Genomic DNA, 17,822 nt, shown 5'->3' with positions numbered 1-17,822 from the left:
AATCTAGTAATGAACTGGGCAGAGTTTGTAGTCCAGTTGCTAATTGATTACATGAGATGCCCTGATGATCAGTGATCAACTGCTTTAAATGGACTGTGTTCAAGTAGTTTGAGTGATTGTAGCGCTCTGATGTAAATCGTTCCTGCTTAAGGACAAGCCATAAGTATACTTAAAAGGGTTATCTGGACAGAAAAAAAAGATGTTGAAAACTGCTCAGGAGCCATAAAACCCTACTTGCCTCCCCTAATGCCCCACAGCTCCTACCTCACTGGTGCCGATCCCTCGTTGCTCTCCAGGTCCTGCTGCAGCAACGAATCACTGACACAAGGGACATGTGACCACAGCAGCCAAAAACAGACTAACTTCTACTAGGGATTAACTACAGCAGTCATATGTCCCTGATTTGGGATGCTATCAACACTGCACAAGGAAGTAAAAAGCAGTGAAGGACCAGGAACAGGTAGAACAAGATTAGCGGAAAATTGGGTAGGGTTAGTATGGCTTCCTTTATGTTTGTGCAGCATTCTGAGCTATTTTCAGAAATATTTTCTGTCCAGATAGCCCCTTTAATGAATGGACAAGTTTGTTTAAAAATGAAGCATATCCCGACATGGAGCTCAGGGAGCTTGTCCTGAAGTGATTCAGACGTACATACCCGTCTATGGACACTATGCAAGTGGCTGACGTAATTCTTCTAAGGAGTCAGTCATTTGCTCTAATTGTGAGTACTGAAATACATTATTTATAGAAGTGAGCTAAGATGCTAATAATTTGCATGCAACCGAATAAAATACTTTGAAGTCTGACTCCAAGGACCTGGGTGAGCATCTGCAAAGAGGAGCAGAAGTTCCTCAGTAAATGACGTTGTTCCACTGCTAAACATCTTTGGCGATGTGTTGTAGAAGAACATTTCAATTGACTTACATGTATGGGAGTGTGAGACGAGCTGTTTGTATGGCTTTAAAGCTATGTAGATTCTTTTTTAAGGGACTCAAGCACAGATCTGTCATTTTGGGAGATGTTGTGCCCTTTTCGCCTGTCCTTTTCTGTGGCAGATGTTTCTGGATTGGTGTTTGTGATACTTGTGTCTATTTGAGCAGGTCTCAAATCTATACATTTATTTTTTTAATCCTATTTTACTTGTTACGCTGGGAAAATGCTTTTTTCCAGCTTGCTGATTTTTGTGAATGCTGGGCATGTGAGATTATGTGTAATTGCTGCTGGACAGATAAAAGTGTTCCATATTTCTAATATTGGAGCGACAACTTTGGCTTGGGCTGTATTTACAATTTTTAGGATTAAGGCCGTTTTCAGACAAGTGTATAAAGACACTAGGGATCCATATTATAGACATGTTTCAAAATACATCAATCATCAATTTTTCATCTAATCCGTATTTGCCCAATAGAAAAGATTACAAATAGGGAGGCAAATGCACAAAAAATAGATCATACTCCATTTTCGAAAAACAGTTGTAAAAAATATGGCCATGCGATTAGTCCTACAGATTAACGTTAGCTCAGCCTAATAGAGAGCAAAAATACGCTCATCTGAAAGTGGCCTAAGATATAGATTCAAGTGAGCCTTTGAGTGGGCAATGCAGATGCATTAGTTGCATCCGTATGAAATGAATGAAAGTTACTATCTGGAAGGAATATGCATAGGATTACATTAACTATTCCCTGATTTTGAATTAAGGTTTTGTAAATTTGCATTGCTTCAATGACAGTATACTGAATTCTGTTTGTCATAGGCTCATAACACTCCAGGATGATAGTGAGATACTATTAAGTTACTATATATAAGGATACTTGCAAATTGCAATAGGTTCAGTTTGTAACACGATGGAACATTTTTACAATAATTTTTTAAAATAACGATATAGAGATATTTGTACCTAAAATCCAGTATGTAGTCGGCTCACCATACCACAGTGCTGTGGGTAAGGTCTAGAGATGAGCGAGCATACTCGTTAAGGCGATTTACTCCAGAGAGCATTGCCTTTTTCGAGTACCTGCTGGCTCGTCCCTGAAGATTCGGGGGAGGGGGGGGGCTGCGGGGGTGAGCGGGGGGTTGCGGAGGGGATCTGAAGGGAGAGAGAAAGATTTCTCTCACCCTCCACCCCCCCGCGCCGCCACAGGAGCCAGCAGGTACTCGAAAAAGGCGATGCTCTCTCGAGTAAATCGCCTTAACGAGTATGCTCGCTCATCTCTACTAAGGACCCAATGGGTCAGAAACATGTGAGTGAGAAGCTTACATCAGTACTACTATTTTTCATGTGTTTAAGAAGGCTTTAATATAGAAGAGACATTTTTAGGCTTCATTTAGACAGTCTTTTTTCTGGTACTTTTTGTATGAAAAGTAATTGGAGTAATCACATGCATTTTTTGAATGATGTCGGTATTTTTTTACTGGCATTTTTTGTGGCCTTTTTATTAGTCCCCTGTGTTATTCCCTCAGTGTTCATACACTATTGCTATCAAAAAATGTCAGAAAAAAAGGCCATATTTAGCTCATCCTGCAATTTGCCAAAAAGTCAGTGAGATAACAAAGCAAAAGTGGAAAAAAGTGACACTACAAAAAAAACCTGTTTGTAGCACATTTCATATTCTACTACTGACCTCCTGCTAACATCTAGACATAGCATTTTTTACTTTAAAAAATACCTTGTTAAAATTCAAAAATTATGCTTTTTTAAAAAAGACTAAATGGAAGATTGATAAAACTCTCTAAAAACAAAACTGTCTTTTTTTCCTATAGCAATGGATCACAGCGCAGCTTTCATTCTGTGTTTTTCTCTGCAAAAAATGAAAGCTGTGTGATTGGTTGCTATTGGCAACAAAGACGGTTTTGCCTTTATTTAGTTACATATATCTCCCCCCGTATGTGAAACCAGTCTTAAAGCTACCAAATTGCCAATCTCCATTTAGGTTTGTTGCAATATGGAGTTACTAAAGCAAATAAAGAACAGGAATGCTGACTATAGAATGTAGGACTGTGGTTACTGTGTGGTCATCCGACATAAGTCACTTAGTAGTATTGTTTATTGCATTGTTTTTATTTGCATATTGTTAACACCATTGGAAAAGTATAGATATCAATGTTACAATGCTGTTCAGCTACTGCTATTACCACTGTACTGTTAATACTAAAGTTAACATTGGATTGTATGGATTGAACATGCTGTGCTTTCTTATATTTTGTCATTCACTCAAAAAATAAAAATGTGATCTTGCATAAAAATTGGAAAATATTCTTTTTTGTTTAGACAAAGTCCTCTGGGTTTCCCCTTGGCACCCTCTTGAATTGCTGTTTCGAGTGGCTGCATGTTCTAAATTGCCAATAAATATTTATACTAGTTTATCTTGGACATCGGATGTCTTTTTGTTCCAGTTCCTTCTCTTTCTTATGTATAATCCAGGTTTGTCTTAAGTTCAATAAGACAAACACATCAGTGTAGTTGCCTGTTAAGTTACCAACCCCGAACACTAGAGCTTCAGTTTTTGATAATTAAGTACTATAAAACATTTGTGTTAAAATATGTTACAAAGTGGAAGCCAATGGTAACTTTCAAGAGAGCTGCTGGTTAAAATATGATGGTCATTCCAAGTCTATGGACATGGAAGTGGAAGTGTGAAAATTTTGTATCGGTGCAACCATATGGTTGGAATAAGACTTGAAGAACAGGATGAATAAGTCCAACTTCGCTTTTCATTGATTATCAACCAGCAGTAAATACATGCATTGAGACAAAGGAGAGTTTCTGCAGTTCTGCTAGGGGGGCAAATTTACTGAAATGTAAACCAGATCTTGAGTTCCAGGGGTTCTAAACCTGTGGTGTCGAGAGCCTCTGCGCCGGGTGTAATCTCCAAGTAACCGCTTAGTGGAAAAAGTTCATGTTGGTCATCATCTTGGATTTCTGGATCTGGTTTAGATTTCAGTAAGTGTGGGAGGATACAGAAGCGAGTGTGCTCTCCGAGCACAACTGAGGAAGGGGCTCCTTTGTCATGAAATGCATCTTTATTGCTGGGTTGATAATTAATTGAAAGAGAAGTTCTTCAAGCCTTGTTTCTGCCACAGGTTACACCATTACCAAATTTTCATACCCCCACCTATCACTATTACACCAACTTTTGATGTATGTGGCACATCTCTTGATTGGCAGCACTTCCATAGATATGGGTTTGTTAAGGCTGGTTTTACATGTGTGTCGGAACATCTAGCCAGAGGTTCCATGGCAGATCTGCTTGAAAATACCAGTAGAAAAAGAGCTCCATGCAGTGCTTTTTTTTCCGTCCAAAAGCCGGGAAGCTGGGCAGAAATTGGTCGGACCATTATAGTCGAAAGAGGTCCATTCTATCCAGAGACAAAACAGTTTGGCCACGGGGATTCACGAATGGAGCAGGAAAGCAGAATCTCTGCCACAATTGTGAAAACCACCCTTGCCAACCATCCTAAGTATTCCCTGGCAGATGCCCAGACAACCTGAGCAGAACCCAGGTTGAGTATATGTTCCCTACTAATTTTTTATTCAGATATGATAACTCATTTTTAAGAAAGAGGTTGCAGAATCCACGGAAGATGGAAGTCCTATAGAGGTAGCTACAGTGCTTAGACATCTTGAATAATGCAGTAGACAAGTAGGTTCATTAAAAATGTCTTTATTACATGTAAGATTGTTAAATGGGCATGTAGATTAGCTAATCTAGGACAGTCTAAGTCATGTGTGGATGCTCTTCACACACAATTTCCAGTCATTATGTTCAATAACAAATGCTGAATCATGCATTTTATGACAACAAGACTAATCACAATTTTAAATACTCCATTCTGTAATCAGTCCTTCCATCATTGTCAGCAATAGCCTGCCATGCAATATATATATATAGTTTTTTTTTCATTATCAAAACACAAATGAACTAAGTCTGGAATCTAAGTAATTGATTCTTTACGTCCTACCACCAGTAACTCAGGGTGTATGCTCATCACCTCCTCCACTTGGCTTGATGCCATATACCTGGAGGGTGAGAGTGATCCTATTTCTTCACATACCTGCCCGGAAGATGTGTTCACTGATTCTAGAATGATGGAGTTGGAAAAAAAATACTTCCTCACAGGAACATGAAAATAGAAATTCTGAACTTTTCCAGGTCTTTATGCAAATCAGCCAGCATGAAACAAAGACGAATGGCCTTGTCTATTTTATCTTAGATGGTGGAAAGCTCCAAATCATCACCTGTGCTGTCTAAAATCTGCTACATGCACACCACAGTGTGGTGGATTATTAGAAGATTGAACTAAAGAAACAAGGTGTTCACTATATACTTTTTTCTGCTTGTAGTCTATTAAGCAGTCTGTGTATGTATATGTATATTCTTTTAGTAATCCAGTCTATCTCCATTAATTCTGAGGAAGCTGGATTAAAAGATTAAATAAAAGTTGATATTTGCTAGTAATTTAACTCCCCAGTTGATGTCAACTTCAAACATGGACTTTTTGTACCTCTACAGATCGTCATTACAAGGACAACCTACCTTTGGATCTGCCTCTCCTCCCCTCAGCAAGATGAATAGCATGAACAAGTTACCTTCCGTTAGTCAGCTGATGAATCCACAGCAGAGAAACTCTCTTACTCCGAACGCCATGTCAGATGGCATGGGATCTAACAGTAAGTATATACTCAGCACTCATTCTATTGCCCCAGGCCAAAATGTCTTAAAATGCATTATTTTACAGTTATAGTCTCCGTGGCTATTTTATATTGGCTGTTATTTGTTAGTCTATGGGAAACTTTAGACAAGTTGGAAATCTACTTACATTTCCCTGCAGCATAGACAGGATCAGTTTTCAAACTGTGCATGAGCACTATTTTACATATGTTGTTAAGCATACAAACATGATATACAGCGAATATAAAAATTTTACACACCCCTATTAAAAAAGGCTTTTTTTGCCATGTTAAAAAAACTGCCAAGATGAGTCATTTCAGATTTATTTCCACCTTCAATGTGAACCATTGTCTGTAGAATTACATTGAAAAACAAACTAAATTCTTTTAGGATGGAACTGAAAAAAAACACACTAAAATAATGAGGTTGCATAAATATTCACACCCTAAAATATTTGATGTACCCATTGATTTAATGACAGCATTCAGTCTTTTTGGGTAGGTACAGTATCATCATGCCACATCTTGACTAGGCAATGTTTGCCAACTTTTCCTTACAAAAGCGCTCCAAATCTGTCAGGCCATCACGAGTGTAGTGCCCCTTTCAGGTCAACCTGCAGATTTTTAATGGGATTAAGGTCTGGGGTCTGGCTGAATCCTTCAAAAACTTCAATCTTCTTTTGGCAAGGCCATTCTTTTGTTGCTTTGGAGGAACTTTGGATTATTGTCGTGCTGAAAAGTGAAATTCCTCTTCCTCTTCAGCTTTTTAGCAGAGACCTGAAAGTTTTGTGCCAAAATGGACTGATATTTGGAACTGTTCATCATTCCCTCCACCTTGACTAAAGCTCCAGTTCTAGCAGCAGAAAAACAGGCCAAAGCATAATACTGCCTCCCCCATCTTCACTGTGGGTATGGTGTTCTTTGGTGATCCGCAGTGTTGGCTTTGCACCAAACATACTTTTTGGAATTATAGCCAAAGAGTTCAACCTTAGTCTAATTAGACTATAACATGTTCTCCCACTTACTTTTGGCAGACTTGATGTAGGTTTTGGCAAGGTGTAGCCAGGCTTGGATGTTTTTCTTTCTTGCTTCCATCTTGCCACTCTACACCACAATCCATACGTATGAAGAATACGGGAGATGGTTGTCACATGCACTACACAACCAGTACTTGCCAGAAACTCCTGCAAATCCTTTAATGCTACTGTAGGCTTTTTGGCAGCCTCCGGACCAAATTTCTTCTAGTTTTTCATCAATTTTTGATTTAAAAGGTGTTAATTGCCTAAAATACCGCTTTAAATATGTAATGTTGTCTGTTATTCCTCTGACTGATTAATTCTAGATTTTTTAACTAGTCTAGTCTTTATTCTGGGATCCCAAATTTGTCAAAGTACTCATAGCCCAGGAGCTTTTATCTGTTTTCCCGAATAAAATATGTATCAGATATTGATGTAACCCTCTACCCAAAGATTGATTGCACCAATAAAAATGCACTGCAGGTCTTTGGCTTACATTATACACTGTTTATTTTGTTACCAGTTCCCATGATGAGTGCACATATGCCGATGGCCGCTGATCTTAATGGACTAAGCCCACCACAAACGCTGCCGCCTTCCCTATCCATGACAGCATCACACTGCACACCTCCCCCACCATATCCAACAGACTGTAGCATCTCCAGGTAAGTGCCCCCCAAAATACCAGTCATCCAATTGACAAGATCAGTGGATATGAGTGTCAGTCTTGTCTGGAGAATGTTTTTGTAGTCTGAAAAAATAAATATTTTTTAAATATTAGTATTAAAATATTAATACTGACAGCATGGATTGACACAGGCTTAAAAAAAGCCATACCAACATGAATGTGGAACAACTGTTCTGTTATTTATAGAGATATATAACTACATTTATAGTAATATATCTCCCCTGGAGATGAGCGGGCATACTCGCTAAGGACAATTGCTCGATCGAGCATTGCCCTTAACGAGTACCTGCCTGCTCGAGAGAAAAGGTTCGGGTGCCGGCGCGGGGGAGTGGTGAGTTGTGGCAGTGAGCAGGGGGGAGCGGGAGGGAGAGAGAGAGATGTCCCCTCCGTTCCTCCCCGCTCTCCCCCGCAGCTCCCTGCCCGCCGCCGGCTCCCGAACCTTTTCTCTCGAGCGGGCAGGTACTCACACACCTCCAGTTATAGTTACCCCTTATCTCCACACCTAAGCCTCCTTAATGGGTCTAAGTAGACTAAAGGGGACTGCATATACCCAACCCGCTTACGAGATCCACGAGGTTGATATTTGATGTGATACTAGTTATTGGTAATGTGTAAACCAAAACTGATCTGCTGGATCAAATATGCACAACATTTGACAGGATTTCCTATCAGTTCCTACATCATCTCGTCTTGCGCCTTGTATGGAAAGTCTGAACTTGAAGTATTTATTCCCATTGAGAGATTGAACTTTTACATTCTTCCAAGTTCTTTTTTTATTGCCTTCTGATTGAACTTAAGTGGATTTCTGTGCATCGTGCTAAACTCTTTATAGTTTGTTTGTTCTCTTCATGTTATAATACAATAGTTTGCATGACAGTAATTAACTTAGTGTTTGTTGTATAACTCGTAAGTGCCTTCTGCATCTTTTATGTATCAACATCTAAATCACATTAAATATATGGAAAGTAAGGGGTTGTATTTTGCACCCCCTTACAGTCACCTGGGCATGGATTCATCCCCCGCCCCTAATCAATTTGTGCATGCGTATGGACAAGTAAAAGAAAGACGTGAGGTGAGATGACACCAATTTTACCTCTGCAACCCAGTCCTTTACTAGACTTTGTATTAAGGAATACTTCTGGCTAACATGGCTGAGTTTTGGGCACTTCACGTCAAATTAGTAAAGTTGGGCAAAATCTTTCAAACTGTGAAGTTCTGAGGTTCACCCAGAAGTACCCGACAACTCTGCCACTTTCAGCTACGCTGCTTGCTTGGTCAGGTGCTTTAATCTTTGCCATTATACTCCTGAGTTGACTCTTCTGGCTGTGAGTGGGTCCCTATAGGTCTTGATGCTTTTTATACTTTCAGAGCATGTCTGAACACTCCATTGAGCAGAAATCTTCATCTCTCATTAATGAGTGCAGACTGACATTATATGAAAATTCTGTGCAGATTGGTTCTACCCTTTTAGTAATCGTACTTCTTAGCTTTGATGTCAGTGCTCTTAAAGAAGTATTTTTGAAAAGCTTCCAAGTGTTAAAAGATTCAGAAAGCACATAACAGATGTTATGTTGTCTGATATCTCATGTAGTATTCTGAAAACATATATTCTGAAAATAAATGCGTTTTGTTCTAAATTGGAACCTGCTTTTTATACAAAGTACGATTTCTTCTCTTGTAGTTTTTTAGCGAGATTGGGATGTTCATCCTGTCTGGACTATTTCACTACCCAGGGTTTGAGCAGCATCTATCAGATTGAGCACTACTCCATGGAGGTGAGTTTCCATCCCATTTCAATAGTATTGCATTTTGTAGATATGGCATGGCGACTAAAACTATTTCCACTTATTTATAACTGTCATGTTTCATGCCCCAAGCAGCAGGAAGTAAAGTGGGGGAACATTGATAGCCTATGAAGGCCAATGCTTTTTATCTTATGTATCATGGGAACATTTCCTAAATATACCTATGACAATCTATTGCACCTTACTATCCAGGACTAAGGAATTTTCCTGTACTAGCGTTGTTGTTAGCCGTTTAATTGCTCACGACCCTCGGTGATCCTAAAGGCCCCCTCCCTCCATGTTTTTTGGCTTTGCTTCTTTCAGTTGTGTGATACCCATGCTAGTATCAGCTCTGACAGTATCAGCCATCGTGTCCTTTGGCAGCTAGGTCTTCTTTTGCCACTGATCTGTCCAAGCATTATAGATTTTTCTAGCGACTCTGTTCGCATTACATGGCCAAAATCCATGAGCCTGAGCCCGGTCATCTTGCCCTCCAGTGATATATCGTGTCTTATACGATTCAGGACTTCTCTGTTTGTTACCTCGCCATCCAGGGTATCCGCAGCAGCTTTCACCAGCACCACAGCTCGAACGCGTCAATCCTCCTATCAGCTTTTTTCGCAGTCCAGCTTTCACATCCATACATATCTATGGGGGAAAGGATGGTTTGCACTATTCTGCATTAAGTTGCTAAACCGATATCCCTACTTTTCCAGATTTTGTCCATGTATAGCATTGTTCTTCACTTCAATGCTATCCTACATTTTATCTCTGGCATAGATTCTGCAGCCTAGTCAATTTTTGAACCAAGACAGATTAAGTCTTGCACACATTCTTTGGCCTTATTGTCGATTTTGATTTGAATTTGGCCGTTTTTTGCAGTTATCATAATTTTAGTCTTCTTTAAATTCAGGTAGAGGCCCATTTTTTCACTTTCAGTTTTATTCTTACATATCAGCTGCTTCAGACCTGCTTCTGTTTCTGCAAGCAGAGTTGTGTCATCCACATAACGGAGATTGTAGTAGCATTAGGAACCAATATTGATCTATTTCGATATCTTCCTATGTCTAAAGCCTCTTTTAGAGCAAGAGGTGGTAGCATAGCAATTAGGAGTAAATTTTCTATAAATTCATGGCTTTCTGGTTGAACTCTCCATTGGTAATGACAATTTTAGTTAGTATCTTGCTTTGGAGTAAAGAAACTAAATTACACTATGACTGAATAAGTATTTAATAGCTATAACTGTTGGGACAGTGTCCGTAATTCTTTAGGAAGTGCCTTGTGAAACTTGAAGTGGATTTCTAAACTGACGGGGATGTGTAAACTGGCAATTAAAACACCTACAGGAAGTGAATAAAAAAAGTTTAATGGTTCTTAAATAGAGATGAGCGAGCATACTCGTCCGAGCTTGATACTCGTTCGAGTATTAGGGTGTTCGAGATGCTCGTTACTCGAGACGAGTACCACGCGATGTTCGAGTTACTTTCATTTTCTTCCCTGAGAAATTTGCGCGCTTTTCTGGCCAATAGAAAGACAGGGAAGGCATTACAACTTCCCCCTGCAACGTTCAAGCCCTATACCACCCCCCTGCAGTGAGTGGCTGGCGAGATTAGGTGTCACCCGAGTATTAAAATCTGCCCTCCTGCGGCTCGCCACAGATGCCTTCTGACATAAATCAGGGAAAGTGCTGCTGCTGGTGCTGCTGCTATAGGGAGAGCGTTAGGTGTTATTTTAGGCTTCAAGAACCCCAACGGTCCTTTTTAGGCCATAGAAATCGCAGATCGCACCTATGTGCGATCTGCGATTCCTGTTCTCTTCTCTATATGCGCTCAATGGGGCCGGCGGCAGCAGCGCCGACCCCATTGAGAACATATAGAAGACAAATCATTCTTCTCTGCCACAGCTGTAACAGCTGTGGCAGAGAAGAACGATGTTTGCCCATTGAATTCAATGGAGCCGGCAATACAGCAGGTTCCACTGAAAGCAATGGGCTGCCGGCGATCACGGGATGAATTGTCGGGAAGGGCTTAAATATATAAGCCCTTCCCTGCAATTCATCCAGAAATGTGTTACAATAAAAATATATACCGTATATACCGGTGTATAAGACGACGGGGCGTATAAGACGACCCCCCAACTGTCACCTTATACGCCGGGAATACAGCGGAGCAAAGAATAAAAATCATTACTCACTTCTCCTGGCGTTCTGCGGCGCTGCTGCAGGCTGTCGCTCCCTCCTGGTCCCCGGCAGAGCATTGCTTTCTGGACACAGGGCTTGAAATCCCCGCCTCCAGAAAACACACGTGCCTTCAGCCAATCACAGCCAATGACAATGATGTCATTGAATGGCTGTGATTGGCTGAAGGCACGTGTGTTTTCTGGAGGCGGGGATTTCAAGCCCTGTGTCCAGAAAGCAATGCTCTGCCGGGGACCAGGAGGGAGCGACAGCCTGCAGCAGCGCCGCAGAATGCCAGGAGAAGTGAGTAATGATTTTTATTCTTTGCTCCGCTGTATTCCCGGCGTATAAGGTGACAGTTGGGGGGTCGTCTTATACGCCCCGTCGCTTTATACGCCGGTATATACGGTATATATTTTTATTTTTACACATTTCTGGATGAATTGCAGGGAAGGGCTTATATATTTAAGCCCTTCCCGACAATTCATCCTGCGATCGCCGGCAGCCCATTGCTTTCAGTGGAACCTGCTGTATTGCCGGCTCCATTGAATTCAATGGGCTAACATTGTTCTTCTCTGCCACAGCTGTTACAGCTATGGCAGAGGAGAACGATCTTTATGCTGACAGTGGGGGGGGGGCCCACTCTTGCCACTATTGTGGCTTAATAGTGGGACCTGTGAACTTGAGATGCAGCCCAACATGTAGCCCCTCGCCTGCCCTATCCGTTTCTGTGTCGTTCCCATCACTTTCTTGAATTGCCCAGATTTTCACAAATGAAAACCTTAGCGAGCATCGGCGATATACAAAAATGCTCGGGTCGCCCATTGACTTCAATGGGGTTCGTTACTCGAAACGAACCCTCGAGCATCGCGAAAAGTTCGTCCTGAGTAACGAGCACCCGAGCATTTTGGTGCTCGCTCATCTCTATTCTTAAACGAAAGTGGAAGTGGTTGCTATAAGTTATATAAAAGTGCTTCTCAAGTTGTGAGGCAGATGAGGAACAGATAGTGAAGCAGTTGTGACAGAAATGATTATATGCTGATAAAATTGATGCTTGCTAACTATTTGGCCAAATTTAGAAGGTAAATGCATATATAGAACCCATGCTTTTGATAAAGACTCATCTTCAATTTTTTTATTACTTAGGACTTGATTAGCCTCAAGATCCCAGAGCAGTTTCGCCATGCAATCTGGAAAGGTCTAGTAGAACACAGGCAAATCCATGACTTCTCATCACCTCCCCATCTGTTGCGCACAACAAGCAGTGCTTCTACAGTCAGCGTGGGATCCAACGAATCTCGTGGAGAAAGAGTCATTGATGCTGTACGTTTCACACTGCGCCAGACCATCTCCTTCCCACCACGTGATGATTGGAATGATTTCAATTTCGATATGGATGCTCGAAGAAATAAGCAGCAGCGCATAAAGGAAGAAGGCGAATGACTAAATTCTTACTTTCCCTCTTAATGTTGCCATACAGGGCAATATTGTATTTTCAAAACTATCATCTGTTTCCATCACTCGCCTTTGTATTTATGTGTATATATAATGTATAGGGGAGTTGGTGGGCAGCAGACACAAGTAAGAGATGGAGGTCTAAAGCTAAATGTATAAGTCACCATTTGGTTGCCATCAGTAACTTATATTCAAGAACTATAAAGCCCTGTGTAGAAATGACGCACCAACTGTATAGATACTTAATGAATAATATTAGCAAAGGGCGACAACAAAAATTGTTGTCTAGAAGGATTTGATCTCATGCCATATATCTATTACAGCAAATTCACATTTAAATAAGGCATACGTTATTTCTCCCTAGGACTACATTTCATTTTACTGTAGAAGTGGTCGCCATATTTTTATTTTTCTGTATTCTGTACTGAACTAAAACAAAACTATCATACTAATTTTTTCCTACCGGTTGAAGTATTTTTTTACCCTGTTTTTACACTGCCACACCCAGTTCATATACAACCATTACATATTTGCTTTATTATATGGGTAGTCGAAAGAAAGAAGCTCTCTGTGCCAGCCAATGCCAGCTTGTCTAGGCCCTGCCAACACTATTATGTTACGGATTGAAACATGGAAATTTTTAGATTCCCCTTCAAGCTCATGTAAACACTTATTGCACTTATAACCATTGCCATTACCATGCTACAAGAACACTAGTAGTTGTCCATAGAATCAAATTTAATCTTATGTGTTACCTCATGAGCAGGACCAATAGATTCCTTCTATTTGTTACAGTTGATTAAAGTGACCTTCCCATTTTGTGACAAAGTTCTGTCCCTGGACTGAAGGGTGGAGGAGATATATTACGTGTAGATGATCTTCTCAGCCATCCCTCTATTCTGCCAATTCCGGGTTTTGCTTTTTGTGGTCAAGATGACTGCTACCATTTTCTATCTACACTATGCACTGCTCTGTGATTGGCCATGACAATGGTGACATCCGCAGCGCTGGCCAATCATAGACCAGGTATAGTGCTTTGGTAGTCCTATAACTACAAATGTGGGATTAGGTAGTCTAAAGACAGTAGTCACCTTGGCAATCTCAAAACAGCCGAATGGAGAGGCTGCTGAGGAAATCATTCACAGGTAATATATCCTCTCCACCCTTCGGACCCAGACTTTTGTCCTGAAATAGGGGGGTCGCTTTAAAGGGAACCTGTCATCACTTTTGAGCCCCAAAAACTATGATATGTGGCTCAAAGGTGAGGGATCAAGGAGGCTGGAAAACTGTGTTTCATACTCACCAGGTGCCCCAATTCCTATGCTGCATCCCTGTGCCATCCATCCTCATTCATTTCTATTGAAGAACGTGCGCACAGAGCCATCTAAAAAAGAGTCACACTGTGTCCATGCCCCAAGTTCATGGGGACTAAGCACAGGAATTAGTCACCCCGGTGAGTATGAAACATAGCTCCCCAGACTTCCCATTCCCTCACCCTTGATCCTCATAGTGTGGGGCTCAAAGGTAATGACAGGTTCGCTTTAAATGATATCAATGAGGATAATTTACTTGGATGGCTCTCAACAGCCAATCAGGAATTAACTTTTGTGCATAGGCGTCTTTTCCTACTGAAAGTGTTTACATTTTATTATACTACTGTATACTTCATAGTCTAAGGTTCTTAATAGACTATTTGTATATTTTTACCAATATTCCTACAGTTATATAAGCACTTGGTTTTCTTTCCATCAGCTATTTGGGATACATGGCCTAACCATTCCACTGACAAGATGTTGCATACATGAGCCCTATCTGTCAAAACTATCATAGACAACAACTTTTCTTGTTGCTCATTTCTACTAAAGCTCACTTTTCTTTATTGAGGCAGCTTTGATACAGGGATCATAATGCATTTCTCTGAATCAATTCATGCAAATTTATGGTTCATGATTTTTTAAAATTATTTTGGATGATTTATTAATTTAGAGAACACACATTTTTAGCATTTGACAGCGGGTACATTCAGAATTCCGTACTTAAGCAATATTAGTGCTGCTTTCTAGTCTGGCGTCCCCTGTTGGTTAGGGGCAGGTTGAAAGTTGCTTCTTCTTGGTCCGTCTTTTGAAAATAGCTTGGGAAAATAGTTGGCTGTGCCGATGCTTTGCTCTTGATACGTGTCAATTCTCTCCTATTGTCAAATAAGACTGAATTGGTTCGGTTACTTCAGGCTTCATTGTTACCAGGTAGAGATATTATGATAAGGTTATTAGCTGTCACACAAAAGAAACCCATAAGTTCTATTATGAGAGTAAACAACAAAATTTAAAGTAGATCTACCATCAGAATATAGGGGGGAATTTATTAATATACTTCTGTTACCAGAGGTGTAACTTGAAGCTCCTGGGCCCCAATGCAAAACCTGTAACAGGGCCCCCAACTATAATGCTTTAGTCATAGTGCTGGGCTCCCTGTATAGAGAAGAGTGGCCTTGTGGGCCCCCTAAGGCTCCTGGGCCTGGGTGCAACCGCATCCTCTGCATCCCCTATAGTTACGCCAGTGTCTGCTAGTATTCGGGCATCAGAAAGTTGCAATTTTGCCACAAGTGGTGTTTTGCACCAAGAATTGTGACTTTTCACAGTTTTATGCTATTCACTCCTTCACTTTATTTTTAAAGTGGGCAGCACATAGTTGACGGGAACATGGAAGGCGCCAGCCCCTCATATATTTATTATGATTTATATCAGAAACTGGTGCAAATCATAGCTAAGTTCTACGCCAGCTTATAGCTGGCATTGATTTCACAGTCTGGAGCATAGGCCGGCCAGACATGACAAATTTATTAAGAAGCGTGCACTTCTAAATAAATCTGCCGTACTTCACTCCACTGCACTGTTCACTTAGACCAGCGTATAAAATGCCAGTCTTGATAAATTTCCATCTTGCTGTCCTATTTAAAGACTGCATATTATAATGACAAGTCCGCTGGGGTATAGTGGACTCATAGTTATGAGGCTGCTATATTCATGAGCTTTTCTACATCCCACTCATGCATCTGGTCAGGCACTTAGTTTACTGTTACTGCCATTTATATGGGCCTACATTGTGCTACAGAAGTCAGAATATAATGTACCTATTTTCTGATAGACCATACAGGCTACAAGTGATGGCAGCTTTACTGTAAATTGACAGATATCATCGTACCACTGCCTTATTATAGCACTGATAGGTCATATATTATAAGCATTTTGTATATTTTTGTCTTCATACATTTTTTTCATTTTCATATTTTTGGGATAACAGGACTTCCAAATGAGATTTATTGTATTAATAATAGAGCTTTTAATCTTAAACTCTCATTTTCAATAGTTTTTTTTCCTAAACTGTATATATTCAACTTTAGAGTCCTATATTTCAACTATATTGGAACTAATGGACAGCATAAAATAAGCTGTTCATGATTCAAAGGGGAAGTTTTGGTTGTTCTTTTTCTCATTTCCTAGATCTGCTTCCTCATTGCCAGCTACTGTGTGAAGTATCCAGTGAAGACTCTGATGTATTATTCATGTTCAATGTTTATAGCACTGACTTTTGATGTCATTTACTACAAAAAAATATAAAATGAAAAAAAGTCTTAAACTGTTTCCAAGCTTTAGAAACATATTTTTTATGTAAATATTTTGTATAATTGCAAATTCAATTATCTAAATGTGTTTGATTTATTTCTAAATAAAACAAAATGAAATAGTTGCCATGAGTTTATGAGTGTCATACTTTGGAGGCTATTACTGCAATAACCAAGCATTTATCATGACTCATGCACTAAACTAAGGAAAAAGCCCACAATCAGTGAGCAATTCAGAAAGAGAAAGATGTACTTTAGTAACTTTTAGGAACTATTTTTTACTTTGCAACAGACTGGGTAAATATGGGGCTGGCCTTACACATTAGATAAATATTGGCCAAGCCACATGATTTTGGAGAGATCTGCTGACAATATAATTTATATGGGAAGAGACTGACTGTTCCTGATGGCTGATATCAGAGGAGAAAACAGTTGGCAACCTTGAAATTCAGCATTCTTGATCTTGGCAATAACCCATCTCACTTAGCCAAGAACAAATCTGTAAAATGACAAATTCAACTCTGTTACATATGATTGTTTCCAAAAGTCTACAATGTACAGAAGTACTCACTAGTGCAAAATATTAGCCATCACATCACTTAAGAGGTAAAACCTGCAATTTATTGTATAGCCCAACCAGTTTGGCAGATGTTGATAAACACCACACATGGGCAATATTATTCTTCCTTACCTATCTTTATAGAATTTAGGAAATAGAGAAACTTTTTTTCTCTTATGACAAACTGGGTTACTGTTAAACGCTAAGCCCATTTCTATTTGGGGCATTAAGGCAACAGTGATTTTTTTTTTTGCATTTATGCATCACTGCGTTCTGAGAAGCATAGCTTTTTGATTTTTCTGTCAACGGATACTATGTAGAGCTGCGACCATGTGCCCACACCACTTCCACACAGCACATATAGAAAAATGCATTAGATACTTGGCAGTAGTGCCATATATATATGGTGTATGTCATCAAGCACAGGCAGATCAAGACAGCAGGTTCTTCACAGCCAGACTAAATTTAAAGATTCTTTTCAACCCCTCTTCAGCAATGAAACATGTTTTCTAAGCCTCCATCTATTTATCCCTGGACAACTAGCTTGTTCCATGACTGACTAAAATATAAAATCAAGGAAACAGAAGAGCAATGAATCTAACCTGTCAATGATGAGGAAGGAAGAGCATTTCTTAACATTAGTCCGTGATGAACAAGTTTATTTTTCTTTTTTTTCCATTCATGCAACATACTGAGTCCACCAACCTTCTCTTATATCTACTACATGCGACAATACAACATGAATGCTGCAAACAGCCAGCATGTTTGAAAAGAAGGCCTTACAGCAAATGCTACAAAGTTCTAAAGTTTTCTCTCTAACCGAACAGAAGCTCCTAAGCCCTTTGCTATTTGAA

At 40.0% G+C, this 17,822-nt stretch overlaps 1 protein-coding gene across 3 annotated transcripts in view; it reads left to right on the top strand.

The window, feature by feature from the left end:
• LOC136627183 (tumor protein 63) overlaps positions 1-16,534 on the top strand; it is a 63,443-nt gene extending 46,909 nt beyond the window's left edge. For 2 of the 3 annotated variants that reach the window (XM_066602124.1, XM_066602120.1), the window contains 4 exons: positions 5,511-5,668; positions 7,208-7,349; positions 9,054-9,147; positions 12,479-16,534. In XM_066602124.1, the coding sequence (XP_066458221.1) occupies positions 5,511-5,668; positions 7,208-7,349; positions 9,054-9,147; positions 12,479-12,775 (691 nt within the window). In that variant the 3' untranslated portion in view covers positions 12,776-16,534. Of the gene's footprint in view, positions 1-5,510; positions 5,669-7,207; positions 7,350-8,368; positions 8,445-9,053; positions 9,148-12,478 lie in introns of all 3 variants that reach the window. The other variant, XM_066602129.1, reaches the window with a different exon arrangement.
• Positions 16,535-17,822: the final 1,288 nt, after the last annotated feature.

The sequence above is a fragment of the Eleutherodactylus coqui genome, chromosome 1 (assembly GCF_035609145.1).
Source record: "Eleutherodactylus coqui strain aEleCoq1 chromosome 1, aEleCoq1.hap1, whole genome shotgun sequence".
NCBI lineage: Eukaryota > Metazoa > Chordata > Amphibia > Anura > Eleutherodactylidae > Eleutherodactylus > Eleutherodactylus coqui.
Note: the sequence above shows the minus strand (reverse complement) of the source record. Positions and strands in the feature narration are given on the sequence as shown.